This window comes from Perca flavescens, chromosome 7, assembly GCF_004354835.1.
Source record: "Perca flavescens isolate YP-PL-M2 chromosome 7, PFLA_1.0, whole genome shotgun sequence".
Taxonomy (NCBI): domain Eukaryota; kingdom Metazoa; phylum Chordata; class Actinopteri; order Perciformes; family Percidae; genus Perca; species Perca flavescens.
This window is the reverse complement of record NC_041337.1, coordinates 284,275-300,892: the sequence shown is the minus strand read 5'-3', so window position 1 is coordinate 300,892 and position 16,618 is coordinate 284,275. Positions and strand designations below refer to the sequence as shown.

The window sequence follows — 16,618 nt, the reverse complement described above, 5'->3', positions numbered from 1 at the left end:
ATTTTATTGCACCTCAAAAAGCAAAAGATTAATTAGTAAAAAACAAAATGCACAGCCCGTTACTTGTTAATAAGATGAATCCTTCCTTCAAAAATGTTGTAGCCTATCTGCTTGTTGATGCTGGTTCCCTTTCTGATCAACTAAATGGAATCCACACAAAAAAGGGCTCTGTAATTAAAAAGACTGCTTATTCATCTTTTGGTTAATAATATAATTTGGTCATCTTAGCATAAGTGGGACAATGTCAAGATTAAAGAGTCTTCTCCATTAAAAGTGTCCATGTAGGCTAGGCTAATATGTGATTTAGCGGCAGTTAGCCTATAGTAGGGTGACCATATTTTGATTTCCAAAAAAGAGGACACTCGGCCTGGCCTCGAGACAAATCCAGACAGTGGTGATTCTCAGAGGTTAATGAACATGCTTTATTATGCCTCAATTGTGCAAAAAATAACTTCTGTAATAAAATAAAATCTGTAACAACATGTAACAAAATAATAGCTCTCTTTTAAAATAAATAAATAATATGAAATAATGTTCTAAATATGACTTCTGTGTTAGAAAATCCAGCTTCAACAAAATATCTCTTAATACCTTTTCAATGTAATAACATAAATAATAAAGACACTGAAACATGTGCCAGCTTTGCACACGGTGCACTCCGACTTGTCCGGTCCCGACCGGGAGGTGTTTTTATGGGACATTTTTTTTGCAGTTCAACTGTGAAGCTGCACTAGTCTTGTTTTATGGTTGTAAGTGGCCTGATGTTTATACTTGTGCGCTAGTGTGTGCGTCGAGACGGCGTGTGTGTGCGGGTGTGTGTGGGGAGTGGGTAATATAGAGCGGGGGAGAAGGGAGAGTGACAGCGAGCGAGTCCTCTAGAGTCATAGTGAGAGAAACAAAGTGTCTCCCCTGCGTTTTCTGACCACGGTGGGGAATCTTTAGCAGGAAACGCTTCGGCATTTTGTGTGTAATGCTGCTCCGCTGTCTGCCCTGGTCCCTGTGTGTCTGCCCTGGTCCCTGTCTGTCTGCCCTGGTCCCTGTCTGTCTGCCCTGGTCCCTGTGTATGTGCGCGTCGCAGAGCTGCTCACAAGGCAGCCTCTCTGGAATTACGTCACACAACAAACTACCTACTGTAGTATTGTGTTGAGCAAAGTGCCAGTCAATTTAAGTACACCCTTAATGGTCCCATGAAAAACAGTGAAAACCGGACATTTTAATGAATTTATAAAACCCCCCCGGACAGTGGGTAAAAAGTGGACATGTCCTGGCAAAAGAGGACATTTGGTCACCCTAGCCTATAGGCCTACAGTCTGCATGATTGGGTTAGAAAATAAAGAATGTGGGGCAATGTGATGAAGATGAAAGACTAATTCTACTTGAGTGTGTTTTTCACATCCATATTTTAAACTGTTGGTTTTGGAAGAATGTAACTACTGTGGAGGATGGTGTTTAAAGACATTTGTCCCAACAATTAGAATTTCGGTTTTGTCCTTGTTTAGAAGCTCTTGATGAGCCAAGAACTGCTATTTCCAATCAACATGACGGCCAATGTGGTATAGCTTATCTATGCGGTTGATCAACCTAAAAGCGGCTTCAAAAGCTACCCAGGAAATCTTGCTAACTGTAGCATACTTAGCTCCGAAAGCTAACACGTGGTTTAAAGAATAGGAAACGAATTACTAACGTTAGTAATGTTGTTGCATTTGTAGGTAACGTCATTTACAATTGTATGTGTATATTTCAATCTTACAATTACAATACTGTTATTAATATATTACCATTGCACTGAACTGTACTAGCACTATATTTACATTTAAATCTTAAATCTCAGACTATATGGATATTGCACTATTCCTTCCCTCTCTTCAATTGTTTTAGTATATTTTTTGTAAATTCTATTGTATTGAATTATATTGTATACTTAACAGTATTTTTCTATATTTCTCACTGTCCTTTCTATTTGTATTCTTTATATGTTAAGTGAGTGTTGTACTTTGAGAGCAAAGAGTCAAATTCCTTGTTTCTTTACGCAAACCTGGCCAATAAAGCTAATTGTGATTCTGATACTAACGTTAGCTAGCTAACTGGCTAACCTAACGTTAGCTGAGTTGGGTATCGAGGGGTGGGTTTACGGGCTGTTGAGGGTGGGGGAGTCTGAGACTGGTAACGTTAGTTTAAATACACACAAGGACCGAAGCAGAGAGGGTGAGTACACGGGCTTTTTCTGAATATCCTTGCCAAATAATTTAACGTTATAACTCAAAACTCCCTATTGTTTGTAAAAGACAAGTTGGTGAACTCAACTGTACATCATAACAAGTCACAAACCCCCGTGTGTTGTAAAGTTAGCTATGTTAGCTTAGCTACGTTTTAGCCGCGCCGGCTGTAACGTTACCTACGGTTTCACCAACCACGTTTAGCTTAAACTCGCTTCCTAAAATAAACTAATATAGCCAAATCGTTGGGATTTAAATTAAGAGAACTAGCTTCTGAAAAAAAATCAAGTATGAGTTTTTTTAAATAAAATCACTTACAAGTTACACAACTACTTTTCTAGCTATACGTAAATATCCTTAACAGTAAATGGCAAATTAGTGAATGACAAACATCGTAAATACAACATATTTAGAACATGTTTTAGGTGGCGAAATCGTAAAATAGACATGATATTAAAGCTAATAAATTAAGAAGAATGGTTTGGGCGCAGTTGACCGGTTGTATACATTTGTTGTCCATAGAAAGTTCATTCTTTAGTGCATTCTACACTGGGGGAAATCGAAATATTTTATGTATACAGTAATTATGAAATTATTACCAGGGATTCAGTATGCTTGTTCAAGATAGTTCCTAACTGGGTGTTTATGTGGTATTGTTTGGACCCGACATCGCGTCCCAGTCCCATTGCTTTCCCTCCAGTAAAACGTCCCATCATGGCGTCTCTTGCTGCTAACAGCTGATTTGAGCTCAGATTTCTTGTTGCGTTCTAGAACCATGGATGTATTAGAGAACGTTTAGAACGAGTATGTCCTGAATCCATCGATTCTATTGGTCAAAATGCTACCCGCTCTAGTATGTGTAGAGACCGTTCCGTGGTAGACGTAGAGAGAGACACAAAAACGGTTGCATTCAGGGCGCATCGCGTCATACTCTCAAAGCGACGCCCATCGGAGGAGAACACAGTCGGCGCCACAATATGCAACTACATGCTGTAAAGCTAACACAATACATGCAGCTAGCTAAAACATTAGATTTAAGCATGTCAAAGGATTCTTTTATAACCATTTGTCTACCAGAGCGGACAAGTTATCTGTAAGTAAGCTAATGTTGGCAAGTTAAGACTTGTAAACATCCACACTCCACTCTTAACACACGCACGTATCATGTCAACATGCTTTAGCTTAACGTTAACGTTGGCCCCAAACTGGCATTTACATATTTGACTTGGAAACAACATGTTTGCTGCACACGTAACGTTAGGTTAGTGTCAGGATCCCACAAGTCTTCTGTTCATTCTGCTGATTACTCACGTCTGTCTGGATCCACTTTTGGTAATGGTGATCGGAGAGTTGTTTTATCCTCCGGGGGGGGGGAGTACCGGTAATACATTCGGTTAGGCTAATTTGGAAACTCAGTTGCTCAAATGTTTCATACTAGTTTGAACTTGTGTTGTGTTTGCAAACATTCCATTGTGAGCTACAAATGTCAAGAAGTAACGTTATAGTTGGTTGCTTTCTTGGTCATTGTAAAGGCCCGCTTTGTCATCACCACCCACCCAGACAAAAAAAAACAAGAAAAGGTGACACAGTAACCACAATATTCAAAACCATACAACAAAATAGACAATCTATAAACCAAATGAACATACCTTATGTATGACAACACCATAAGCCCAGCACAAAGCTTCTTAGTAACCCACCAGACTGCTCAAATACTTTCCCCATCTTCTAGTGTAGATGGCAACCCTTCATTCCTCTATCCTCTTAAAAATAATCTGCCTGGCTATCATTGAACTAGTCTGGACCAAGCTTTTTACGTGCTTATCCATCGCATGTAGGATTGACCCATCTTCCCAGAACAAATCATCTTGGGTTGAATGAAACCTGGGTCCCTGTAATCTGACATAGATTATCATGTATCCCAGTCCAAGTCCCCAGGTTCTGCATAAGCATAGAATAATACCCAGAAGCCCCATGACCTTTTTCATATTTCAACAACACCTTATTTAAACTTTCTGATGCTGTAGTGGCTAAATAACTGGATCCAAAATTCCCTACCAACAGATGGTGCAAATATCTGAAAAATTGAGTACTAGGGATTCCAAATTGCTGTAAGAAAAAGGTTCAAGAATGTGACTTCTAGGTCAGACTTGTTGATTTGTTTAGTAATGGATCAGTGTTTGTCTGACTCTTAAGTAAATATATATTTACGTGGTGTTTTTGCAAGTCCATCCCTGTAGGAGATGGACCTGAACGTGGCAGTGAATGTACCTGTGAGTAGCATTGGGCGGCCAAACCTTTATGAGCTGCTGGCATGGCTCAATGAAAGTTTACAGACAGGCTTCACCAAGATTGGGCAGGTATGCACAGGTAGGTCAGCGTGCATTTTTTCACTGTGTTAATGAAACCTCAACAAACGATCATGAGCTACGCTGTTATCGTGTATATTTTTGTGCATAGTTTGGCTCTGGAGGGTGGGCTTAGCTTTCATGCTCTTTTTCACATCACCTGGCTGCATATTATTGAGTGTGTGTGTGTGTGGTGTGTGTGTGTGTCCAGGTGCAGCCTATTGCCAGCTGATGGACTGGTTGTTTCCGCAGACCCTGGACCTGTCTAGGGTCCGGTTCCAAAGCAACGACATGGTGGACATTATTCACAACTACAGTTTACTGCAAGCTGCATTCAGAAAACTCGGAGTGTTGCGAGTGAGTATTGTAACAAAAGGGGTAAATCTGAAAAAAAGTTTTTGGTTCAACTGTAAAGTGTTGCACTCAGCGCACATGTTGCTCACAAAAAAAAAAGTTATTCATATTTTGAAAGTGTTTGCTTATGTTCTGTGTTCACTTTGAAAAACAATATTGGCTGACATATCTTTTTTTTTAGACAGTTTAAAATCAAATATTGATTTGAGTATCAGCCTCTAAAATCCAGTATTGGTTGCGCTAAGGACTGATTACTTTTTGAAAATGTATTCTGATTTATGTCTATATTTAAGAGGTATGAGACTTAAACAGGCCTCTCTCCTCTCTCCAGCACATCCCCGTCAAGGATTTGATGGAGAGGAACTCTAATGTGGCTGTGACCTTCCTGCACTGGTTCAAGGTGTTCTTTGACAAGAACAACAACAAGGGCCGGGAGTACCATGCCTTGGAGGCCAGAGGTGGACAGAGTATGGTTCCTGCTGACTCAGGTGGGAGCACTGTGTGTTGATGGATAAATCACAGTTATTAACACAAATATCCTACATAGCAAAGGTGTGGTTGATTGAGATATATTGGGGCTCTCAATCAATTTAAACTACGTAATCAGGATCAATGACATGATTTTATATAGGTAAAGCAGCGACGAGGAACTTTGAGTTTGTGTTGATTCTAGCGGCCCCGCTGGAGAGTTTCTACTACACCTGCTGCCGTAATGATCTTTTGTAGCTGTCACAAGCCAAAACATTAGGAAGAGTTCGACGTAATAACTAGTACTGCAAGCAGTTATGAACGGGGTCCTGGCGCAAGTCTCTCCCGACGGACTGCGGCGGCGATGTGAGTCGTTTATATAGCGCCTTTCACCAAACCCAAGGACGCTTTACAAGAACAGGGGACAAAAAGAACATAGTAGTAGTAGTAGTAGTAGTAATGTCTCATGAAAGCCAAAATAAACATTTATGTAACAGAGACGGATGTCTGAAAAACAAAAGGTTTGTGTTTACTTTAACAGAGATATGAAGCCAGCAGGATTACATGTTCCATGTCTGAGAAGCACTATTAATGTCTTTTTACTCCCATTATAGATGGACATTCCTCCCAGACCCCTCCTCAGAAACTGGAGATAATTGTGAAGATGGAGGGCAAAGCAGTGGAAGAACCAAGAAAAGAAAAAGTTCCGGAGAGTTTGAACAAAACCACAGAAGTGATAGTAGTGATATCAGATGATGATGATGTAATGGAAGTGACGGATGTGAAGGTGGAGCAGAAAACAGAAAAAATGGAGACAGCCGTGAAAGAAGAGGCACCAGTGAAGGTGAAGCAAGAAGAAGAAGCAGTGGACAAAGGAAATGAAGGGACCAGTTATAGTTTGTTGCACTTCATCAGAAGATACTGTAATGACAATGTGGGCACAGACTTCAATACAAGTAGAGAGACTCAGGTTTCTGCCATCTTGAATCCAGCCCACCCTATAGACATCATTAAGGCCTGCTCCAGCACGCCGTACTGCCTCTACCTGTATGTGGGCGTAGAGCTGGGTGGAGGACACAACACGGGTGTTGTCCTGGTTGGCTACTTGGACCAGAGGTCAGGGGTCAGTGTGGTGAAGCCGCTGCTCACTCTGCAGATGAGTGTTGACGCTGTTGACCCTCAAACCTCAGCGAACACTGACGCTATCACAGACACACCCACTGCAGATACAGATGCTCAGCATCTGATTGAGACGCTGAAAAAACGTGGCTTTCCTCTTTTCAACATTGTTGCGTTTTACTGTAACGCTCCACACCCAGGGGCGAGCAAGGTGTTTGTTTCTCACTTTCAGGCTTTCAACCCTAGGTTAGTATCACTTTGCGGCCTCCCTGGGATGGCAGCAAGAGCATGCCAGGCCGGACTTTTGGCTTCCTTTGCTTGCGTGGTTGACCTGGTTAGAGACATCCACTATCACTACTACACTTGCCCCCAGGTCCGTAGGTGTCTTAAAGAGCTATTTGCTGATGCAGAGTCTTATAACCCATCCCAACCTATATCTGCACAGTGTTTATTTGTCATCCATGCTGTGCAAAAGATGGCCAGCTGCTGGAGGGTTTTAGTGGACTATTACAAGTCACTAATGAAAGCACAGGATGTTGACCAGATCAGAACCCGGCTGATGGATGCTAAGGTCAAACTGCGCTTCATGTTTCTTGCCTCCATTTTGGACCCCCTCCGAGCTCTCCAAGAATATCAGCAGGGTGGCACAGCGGCCGTTCCTGGGCAGCTCCAGCTGGCCTCTATGCTGGTTCACTCCTACGCTACCAGTCTCTTTCGGCCCTCCGTTGCCAAGCGCTTCCTTAGGAAGCGAGATCCGCATCTCCTTCAAAATAGGACAGAGATGCTCCCCGTAGCAGAGGTGCACGTGGGTGCTCGTGCCAGAGAATTCATGTGGGCCACTGCTGTCGTGGATCTGGGGGAACAGGAGAGGTTGGACTTCCTGCAGGATGCAGAGACTTTCTATAAAGCAACACTCCAGAGTTTAGTAGAGAGTCTGCCTGAGCATCTTGGAGAAGTGGCACTGAGGAATATCGACCAAGTGCTGAAACATCCTGACAATATCAATGTAAGAAGATTTATTTCTATATACTAACCAATTTATTTCCCACTTTGATTTAATATCAAAATGAAAAAATATCAGTCACAGATTTTGCTTGGATATGAAAGAGATTCTCAGAGAATGCTGTAAATTGTACAAAGACCCTTCTAACCTGCTGTATTATTAAAATTATGAATGTTGACGTTAAACCCCAAAACAGTTGCATTAATGTAATTTCACATGAATACACTAGAGCAGTCAACACAATAAAGTGCACTCTTCAGACTCTACAGTCAGGGAGTTTTGAGTGACCAGAAAAAAAAATATTTGATGTGCAAAAGGTGAAAGACATCTGTAATAAAGGACATTCCCTCGCCAAAATTTCTTCTAACAATATTTAGAATTACATTAAATCCTTGGATTGTCTAGTTTCATATGCTACCAATATCTTCACTTCAGCTTTAAAACAGAAGTTCTTAAAACATCGATCTTGGGATTTAAGGAATCAATATCGTATCATTCAAAAGAAGATCGATTTTAATTTTTTTTTTTTAACAAACACAGCCCTAGATTTAATAGAGCTATAGCTTAATAATTGTTGAATCTGCATTTGGTAGATTTTCTGTCTTAGTGCTTTGTTTTGAAATGTAAAAAATGTAAACCTGTGATGTCTCTATGCTTGACTTGATCTAATCTGTATATTACTTCTCATGATATCTGTGTTTTCTCTTCAGCGTTATAAATTGTCCAGCCAAGCGCTGTCAGAGATGAGCATACAGCTGGGTCTGTTTTCCGATGGGTCTGTAGGAAGACATCCCCTGGACCGCGACTACCTCACTTTCATCAAAACAGTAAAGGAGGAACGGAGTCATTGCTGGGCAAAGGTAAACTGACAACAATGGATCAAGGTTGCCCAGCGGTTACAGAATGAGTAGAAGATGTTGTGCACGTGCAGTAGCTCATGAACAAGAAGAAGATTACCTTATTAGAAATGTAACTACCTAATCTCTGAGTGACAACACATTTTCCAAATGGTTTTCATTTTGTTTTCATTTTTCTGTTTTACTGTTATTCAGAGTCTTAAAGTGCTCATATTATGCTCATTTTCAGGTTCATAATTGTATTTAGAGGTTATATCAGAATAGGTTTACATGGTTTAATTTTCAATTGTGTGTTGAGCTCTCTGTTTTAGCTACAGATTGAGGCATCTCACTTCTGTTCCATCTTTGTTGGGAGTTGCACATGCTCAGTACCTAGGTGAGGACTACTAGCCAGTCAGAAGCAGAGTATAAGGGTGTGTACTGACAGTACCTAGGTAAGGACTACTACCCAGTCAGAAGCAGAGTATGAGGGCGTGCCCTGACAGTACCTAGGTAAGGACTACTAGCCAGTCAGAAGCAGAGTATGAGGGCATGCCCTGACAGTACCTAGGTAAGGACTACTAGCCAGTCAGAAGCAGAGTATGAGGGCGTGCCATGACAGCACCTAGGTAAGGACTACTAGCCAGTCAGAAGCAGAGTATGTGGGCGTGCCCTGACAGTACCTAGGTAAGGACTACTAGCCAGTCAGAAGCAGAGTATGAGGGCGTGCCCTGACAGTACCTAGGTAAGGACTACTAGCCAGTCAGAAGCAGAGTATGAGGGCGTGCCCTGACAGTACCTAGGTAAGGACTACTAGCCAGTCAGAAGCAGAGTATGAGGGCGTGCCCTGACAGTACCTAGGTAAGGACTTTGGAGCAGTTTGTGAACAGTGTTTTCTGTTGGAGATGGTAAGTCCCTTTGGGGTGGACTTTGGGCTTTTTCACTTTGTAAACCTATAACCTGCACAAAAAAGATATATAACACTATAAAGGAAAGGGAAAAAGCATAATATGGGCACTTTAAGTAGTATAGATAAAGTGGTCGTTCAGTAGCTATCAAATTTCATTACAAGAGTTGCTTGTGTTGTCCATACAGATGTTGCCTGCCATTAGGCCCCACTCTGCTCTGCAGAGACTTTTCCTTGACATCCTGGCTCTACCAAGCTCTCTTCACAGGATGCAGGTGTTTGCTAAGGTGAGTGCTAAAAGCAAAACCTGTTAAGGAAGTTGACTGGTTAATGTATCAATTTTATTGGTACATTAACCAGTCAACTTCCTGTGCTATATTCAGAAAGAATGTGGTGTATTCAGAAAGAATCTTAATTCACCACTAGACCACTAAACTTGGTTTTTCATTTGCAAAAGTTTTTGATAGTACCTGGGGTCTCATTTATAAACGTGGCGTACGCACAAACAGGACTGAAAATGTGCGTACACCACTTCCCACGCAAAGGTTGTGATTTATAAAAAACAAACATGACGGGAGCAACTCTGACTCATGCGTACGCACATTTTAGAGACAATGGGAAGTGTCGACGCAGATGGTGAGATGGTGAACTGAAGTCACTAAGGCTTGTTTGGATATAATATATAGTTCTGTTAAATCTTATCATATAGGTCTGGTATATCAAAGCTTTCTCGGAGTGCCGTTATGCCTGCCGTTTTGGAAGGTATTATTAATATAGGTAGTCTATAGATCAGGTTTCCCTACAGTGTGTGAGAATAGGCCAAAATTATAATATATAATTATTATATATAATATAACAACTGCCAGGGTCGTTAACATACTGATCAGCATTCGTGAGGTGCTTTGCATTGACTATTTATGGTTAAAGATGGGCGTGTACCGGGCGGGATGAGAGGCTGATCCACGTACGCACACTTGTGGATAATCTGTGATTTATAAAGGGAACATTACTTACAGATGTAAGTACACATACTTTTAGTAAGGATCCTACGTGGGGTTTTATAAATGAGACCCCTGGTCTGTATATTTCCAGCATGGAATCATAGTTTATTTTTGTCAAGATAATAAGATTGATGAAAGGTTGATTACTCTGTGTGTGTGTGTGTGTGTGTGTGTGTGTGTGTGTGTGTGTGTGTGTGTGTGTGTGTGTGTGTGTGTGTGTGTGTGTTTTCCTGTCTTCAATGTGTGTTCATCAAGGCTCTTCGTACCACCAAGGAAACCTCCAGAGCAGGTTGCCCAGGAATACCCCGCATAAGGAAACCTGTCCAGGCCGACTATGGTGGCGATAAGAAAGTAGTGAAGAAAGAAGGGATTTCATCAAAGGGTGGTGACAATGTTGAGGCCAAACCCAGTCTCCATCTTCACTCCAAACGCTGTAGCTCTATGGAGGACTCCGACTACACAGACAATTCTTCTGGTAAGACTGTCAGCTGTGCACTGTGAAAGCATAGCACACTATGTTTCTAATTAACTAATGAAGTAAATCTAACAGTAATTCCAAATGTTTTGGATAATAAAAACCAATGTGACTGTTTTCTATTTTCATCAGATGTGGTTGATGTCACCGAAGAGTCCAAAAAAAGCCAGACCAACAGTCTAATCAAATCAAAAAGTAAGAAATATGGAATATTGTTAATAATCTAGAAAAGGGCAAATTGTGATATACATTTTTATTGTAGGCTCACAATGTTGTAAACAGTGGGGATAGAGCGATTATCAGCCCTGGCTGATTAACGAGCCATTTTTTGGCAGTTTGCAGATGATCTGTATCATTGTTTTAATGAATAGAGTAGAAAGTGTTGTACTTTGGCTCGGCTCCAGCTCTGTGTCTGTCCCTCTGCTTCGGTTTCACTCACCACAGAGTCTGGCTTCATGGCCCTGCGTTCCAATATCCATACTACCATACTATTTAGTATGTCAGGAAACAATTTAGGATGTCCCAATACATAGTATGTCAAATGCAGTATGTCAAAACTACCAGGATGTCCTACTGCATCTGGTCAGATTTTGCAGTATACAAGCCAGCATGCTTTTCTGGCTTTTTTTGACCCACAATCCTTTGCACAGCCTAAATAAGCAACAGGGTCAAAGTTCAAGGGACAATGTTATGAAGAAGTATGTCCATGCTATGGGCATGCAACAGTACATACAACAACAATACAGCTGTAGTATGTACTAAAAGTTCAAAAAAGTACAAGGTTTTGTTATTCAGCTATGAAAATGTCATAACTAGAGTTGCTTCAAGTTAAAAAGAAGCAAAGCCTTCACATTACTTTAAAAACCTGTATTTGCTACGTGTTTTTCAGGTGGGAGAACTCTGCAGGTCCAGGTCATCCAGGTCTCAGATGATGATGACCGAGGGGTTTTACCAATCACACCAAACAACTCTACAGAATTGATGGTAAACTTTACATCTGCTAATAATGTTTAATGTTTAGAATGAGAATGTTTGAAGAGATGAATGCTGGTTTGATTTGATAGATTTAAAAAAAAATCTTAATCTATCCATTTTTTAATCTATCAAATCTGCATTCATCTCTTCAAACATTCTCATTCTAAAAAGTGTAAAAACACATCTTTTGTACTTAAGTTGCCATCTCAATTTAAAACTGTGTGTGTTGTATAGGATGTGATGGGGGAGCTGGTCTGGGGTCAGCCAGAGGGCTTCTCTCTCTGGCCAGCCATCATTGTACCCTTCAGGGAAGAGCTCCAACATCCAGAGAGCAGGATGGTAGAGTGGTACGGTCAGAACATGTCCTCTCAGGTGAGTCACATGGGACAGTTTACACAGGAAATAATCATGTACAGAAATGCTTCATATTCAAGGTGATATTGACACATGTTTATATGGATCCCTGGGTTTGGTACCAGATTAAGTACGGTTACGACACTGACTATATATTTATATTAATATGAAGGCTTGAACCACTGAAAACATGATCACAGTGACAGCTTTTTAAAACATATTTCTGATAAAATTTGTCACGATTGTGTTACAATTTGTTGTGTAATGTGGTCTTGCTTGTTGAGTTTGGGATTGAAACAAATTGCCATCCCTAATTTGAATTTACTGTTATATACAGTGGGGGAAATAAGTATTTGACCCCTTGCTGATTTTGCCCACTTACAAAAAATGCAAAAATCTACAATTTTAATCATATGTACATTCTAACAGTGAAAGACAGAATCCCAAAGAAAATTCCAGAAAATCACATCATATGAATTTATTAAAATTGATAACCATCTGATGAGGAAAAACAAGTATTTGACCCCCTGGACAAACAGCATGTTAATATTTTGTAGAAAAGCCATTATTGGCCAGCACAGATGTCAAACGGTTTTTATAGTTGGTGACAAGGTTTGTGCACATTTCGGCAGGGATGTTGGCCCACTTCTCCCTGCAGACAGCCTCCAAATCATTCAGGTTCCGAGGTTGTCGCCTGGCAACTCGAATTTTAAGCTCCCTCCAAAGATTTTCAATCGGATTCAGGTCTGGAGACTGGCTAGGCCACTCCAGAACCTTGATGTGCTTCTTCTTCAGCCACTCTTTTGTTGCTTTGGCGGTGTGCTTAGGGTCGTTGTCGTGCTGAAACACCCATCCTCGACCCATCTTCAGCTCTCTCACTGAGGGAAGGAGATGTCGGTCCAGAATTCCACGATACATGGCCCCGTCCATCCTCCCCTCAATACGATGGAGTTGTCCCGTCCCCTTGGCTGAAAAGCTCCCCCAAAGCATGATGTTGCCACCACCATGCTTGACGGTGGGATGGTGTTCTTTGGGTTGTACTCGGTGTTCTTTGCCCTCCAAACACGACGAGTTGAGTTGAGGCCAAAAAGTTCTATTTTGGTCTCATCTGACCACATCACCTTCTTCTGAGTTGTCCAGGTGGTGAATGGCGAACTTCATGCGGGCCTGTACATGTTTCTTCTTGAGCAGGGGGACCTTGCGTGCGCTGCAGGATTTCAATCCATGACGGCGTAGTGTGTTACCAACCGTTTCTTTTGTAACTGTGGTCCCAGCTGCCTTCAGTTGATTCATCAGTTCCCCCCTTGTGGTTTTGGGATGATTCCTCACCGTTCGCATGATCAGGGACACCCCACGAGGCAAGATCTTGTGTGGAGGCCCAGACCGAGGGAGGTTGGCGGTGGTGTGGTGCTTCTTCCATTTCCTGATAACTGCACCGACAGTTGATCTTTTCTCTCAAGTTGCTTTCCGATTCTCTTGTAGCCCATCCCAGCCTTGTGCAGATCAACAATCTTGTCCCTGATGTCCGTAGAAAAGCTCTTTGGTCTTGCCCATGGTGGTGATGTTGGATGCTGGTTGTTTGGGTGTTGACAGGTGTCTTTTATACAGGTAACGAGGTGAGGCAGGTGTATTTGATGTAGATAATTGGTTCGGATTGGGGCTGTGTCTTAAAGAAAGTCTAACTGGCTTGTAGGAGCCAGAATACTTGCTGTTTGTCCAGGGGGTCAAATACTTGTTTTTCCTCATCAGATGGTTATCAATTTTAATAAATTCATATGATGTGATTTTCTGGAATTTTCTTTGGGATTCTGTCTTTCACTGTTAGAATGTACATTTGATTACAATTGTAGATTTTTGCATTCTTTGTAAGTGGGCAAACCTGCAAAATCAGCAAGGGGTCAAATACTTATTTCCCCCACTGTATATTAATATTCTTATATCTATGCTCTGATTTCTCGGCTCCGAATCTAGGTCAGATTGCAGGCTCTGAAACCGTTGGCTGCCTTCGCCCAGCACTTCTGCTCCAACTCCTTCGCCATCCTCGTTACCTACCGAGAAGCCATCTTCTTGTGCTTGCAGGTCTGAGTGTCTCTCTGTGTTTTCTCTGATCAACATAAACAGGACTGGCTGTTGGCTTAACAACATGTCTGTAGGATCAGAAATAGCAAGGGTTCACATGACACTCCTGCTCAAGTGTATGTCCGTGTGTTATCAGGAGGCAGCTCTACGTTGTAAGAAGCCGTTTTCTACATGTGTTGAGGACCGAGATGAGCTTCTGAAACAGATGTTAGACTGGGCATTTGGAGGCTTTCAACCCAGTGGGCCAGACGGACTGAAACCAACGGCTGCCACAAACAGTAAGACACATATGATTTAGGACTAGATTTACTGCGGTGGGTAAAATGAGTCTTTCTCAAAGGTAAACTCAGAGGTACTCAACAGAATTGAAGCATTAATATATATTTATGTCAATGCTTTTGTTGTATATTAAAAACACATTTCTCAATTGATTATAGAGAGCAGAAGTCTGGACGTGAGCTAAAGGCTGGCCTGTTCCACTTCTGTAATTGAATGAAGTTCAACATTTCATCATTTCTGATACAATTAGCCATGTTCCTCCTGGTTCACTAGCACTGTAATAGATACTCATTTATTTCAGAATAAGGTCAAATAAATGAGCATCTATTACAACATTTTTATCAGACGTTGATAAGTTTTTGTTAGCATGCAAAAAACTACAGCCAGTTTGACATAGTGGCTAAACAGTGGAATTACAACCTTTGTGGCCGTCGCGTTAGGCCACAGGGCCCAAAAAGAAATGTTCCTATTTTTTCAGACTTACGTGGCGTAAGAGACGTCTGTAAATCAGCAGATACTTTTTTTTTTAGAGTCACAAACCCCGTGAAATTACTTGTTTCACAATGTGTATTTGATCCTTTTGGTGTGATAACATTTAGAAAGAGCCTCAAGATGAAATAATTGAATCCCTTCCCTCAGCGAATCGCTAAACAGCAAGCTCCTGCTCGGACAGTGGAGGATTCTAGTGCGCATATTGCAGAAACTGCTATCAGCCGGCTAATATAATATGTGGAAGTGAACTTTTTAAAAGTTTTTAAAGTTCTCTTAGGAATTAACCAGGCCCCACCATGAACGGTGTATATAGGTCTTATTATACATCAATGCGTAAATAGGACATACATAGAAGCTCAAAATCCCATTGACACCCTTTACTATGAAAATCTCATATTTTGAAACTGCCGCTGAAAACGGGCGAATCTCAACAAAGCTAGTTGCTTACGTAAGCATCTCAAAACCTGTACCTTTGTCACGCCCATGGGTGTATTAAGAGAACGGTCACGCCCCAACATTTACATAGGCTACACAACTGACCTGAGATCAGATCTCTGCTATTCCATTACAAAATTCACTTCTGAAACTTTTTTATGCGAGAACTCAACTATGTAAAGCTCAAATATGGGCAGTTTTACAAAAATGGATGGCTAATTACAAATTTTGTCCGACTGTGTGTCGGAGTTCAGCGGTCGGTGCTGCCTGGGTTGCTACATCGCTGCCCAGCCTGTCCTCCGTCATAGACCCCGGCCTGCTGTGAGCTCGAATGAGCTCGGCCAGCGGCCCGGTGCTCAATACTCGCACAAACTCACCCTTTTCTGGGTGACTGGACTACCACACGCCGCTGCCCTGACAGAGCTCCACGGCCTGCAGCTCGCTGTTCTCCCTCCCCTCTTCCTGCTACCGGCCGGCCGGCGAGTGACTGAGAGCGCGGTCAGCGAGCTTGTTACGCCCACAATCTCTAACCGCAGCCCGCAGGTTCCAGTTAATCTTATAATGGATATGTGTGTTGAGTTATTTAAACAAACAATCGGGGAAATAAACACCTCTTGTCCGCAAAAGTCCATCAATGAGAGCTAGCTATCCTCCTCCTAACTCTGACATTCACAAAAATGCATTAAATTGAAATCCGAAATTGGACAAGTGTTAGCTAAGCTTTGTAAGACCTTGGGGAACCTGTAATATACATGCCGTGACGAAATTCAAACTGTAAATATACTATAGTCATGTCAAAATTGTAGCTAGCTAGCTGCGATATTTCCCCATTGTATTGAATGGGACATATAGCTAGATAGCTAGCTGTTCTTCCTAACAAGACCCTGAGTTCATAAAAATACCTTAAATTCAAATCGGACACAACGGTTAGCTTTGTAAGACCTTGGGGTAGATGTTATATAAGTGGCGTGACGAAATTCAAACTGTAAATATACTATAGTTATGCCAAAAGTGTAGCTAGCTAGCTGCTATACTTCCCCATTGTATTGAATGGGACATATAGCTAGCTAGCTAGCTGCTCCTCCTAACAAGACCCTGAGTTCATAAAAATACCTTAAATTTGCGACCGTGCTTTCGCGCGGCACTCAGACGCCGCAAATCGTGAACAATGAAAAGGGAACTCCCTGCCGAGTTCAACAATAGTTCACACAAGACTCTACGTCAAACCATCACCAATTAAAAAGGAAGTATGTGCTGAGTTCAATGATACCTCACAT

At 41.7% G+C, this 16,618-nt stretch overlaps 1 protein-coding gene across 6 annotated transcripts in view; it reads left to right on the top strand.

Annotated features, from left to right (window-relative positions):
• The first annotated feature begins 1,655 nt into the window (after nt 1-1,655).
• LOC114559104 (uncharacterized) overlaps nt 1,656-16,618 on the top strand; it is a 36,591-nt gene continuing 21,628 nt past the window's right edge. For 2 of the 6 annotated variants that reach the window (XM_028583548.1, XM_028583554.1), the window contains exons 1-13: nt 2,123-2,205; nt 4,444-4,586; nt 4,776-4,921; nt 5,250-5,406; nt 6,001-7,511; nt 8,219-8,368; nt 9,440-9,538; nt 10,508-10,727; nt 10,860-10,922; nt 11,617-11,711; nt 11,937-12,074; nt 14,028-14,135; nt 14,272-14,413. In XM_028583548.1, coding sequence (XP_028439349.1) covers nt 4,460-4,586; nt 4,776-4,921; nt 5,250-5,406; nt 6,001-7,511; nt 8,219-8,368; nt 9,440-9,538; nt 10,508-10,727; nt 10,860-10,922; nt 11,617-11,711; nt 11,937-12,074; nt 14,028-14,135; nt 14,272-14,413 — 2,956 coding nt within the window. In that variant the 5' untranslated portion in view covers nt 2,123-2,205; nt 4,444-4,459. Of the gene's footprint in view, nt 1,685-2,122; nt 2,206-2,645; nt 3,310-4,443; nt 4,587-4,775; nt 4,922-5,249; nt 5,407-6,000; nt 7,512-8,218; nt 8,369-9,439; nt 9,539-10,507; nt 10,728-10,859; nt 10,923-11,616; nt 11,712-11,936; nt 12,075-14,027; nt 14,136-14,271; nt 14,414-16,618 lie in introns of those variants that run through there. The other 4 variants (XM_028583551.1, XM_028583552.1, XM_028583549.1 and 1 more) reach the window with 4 other exon arrangements.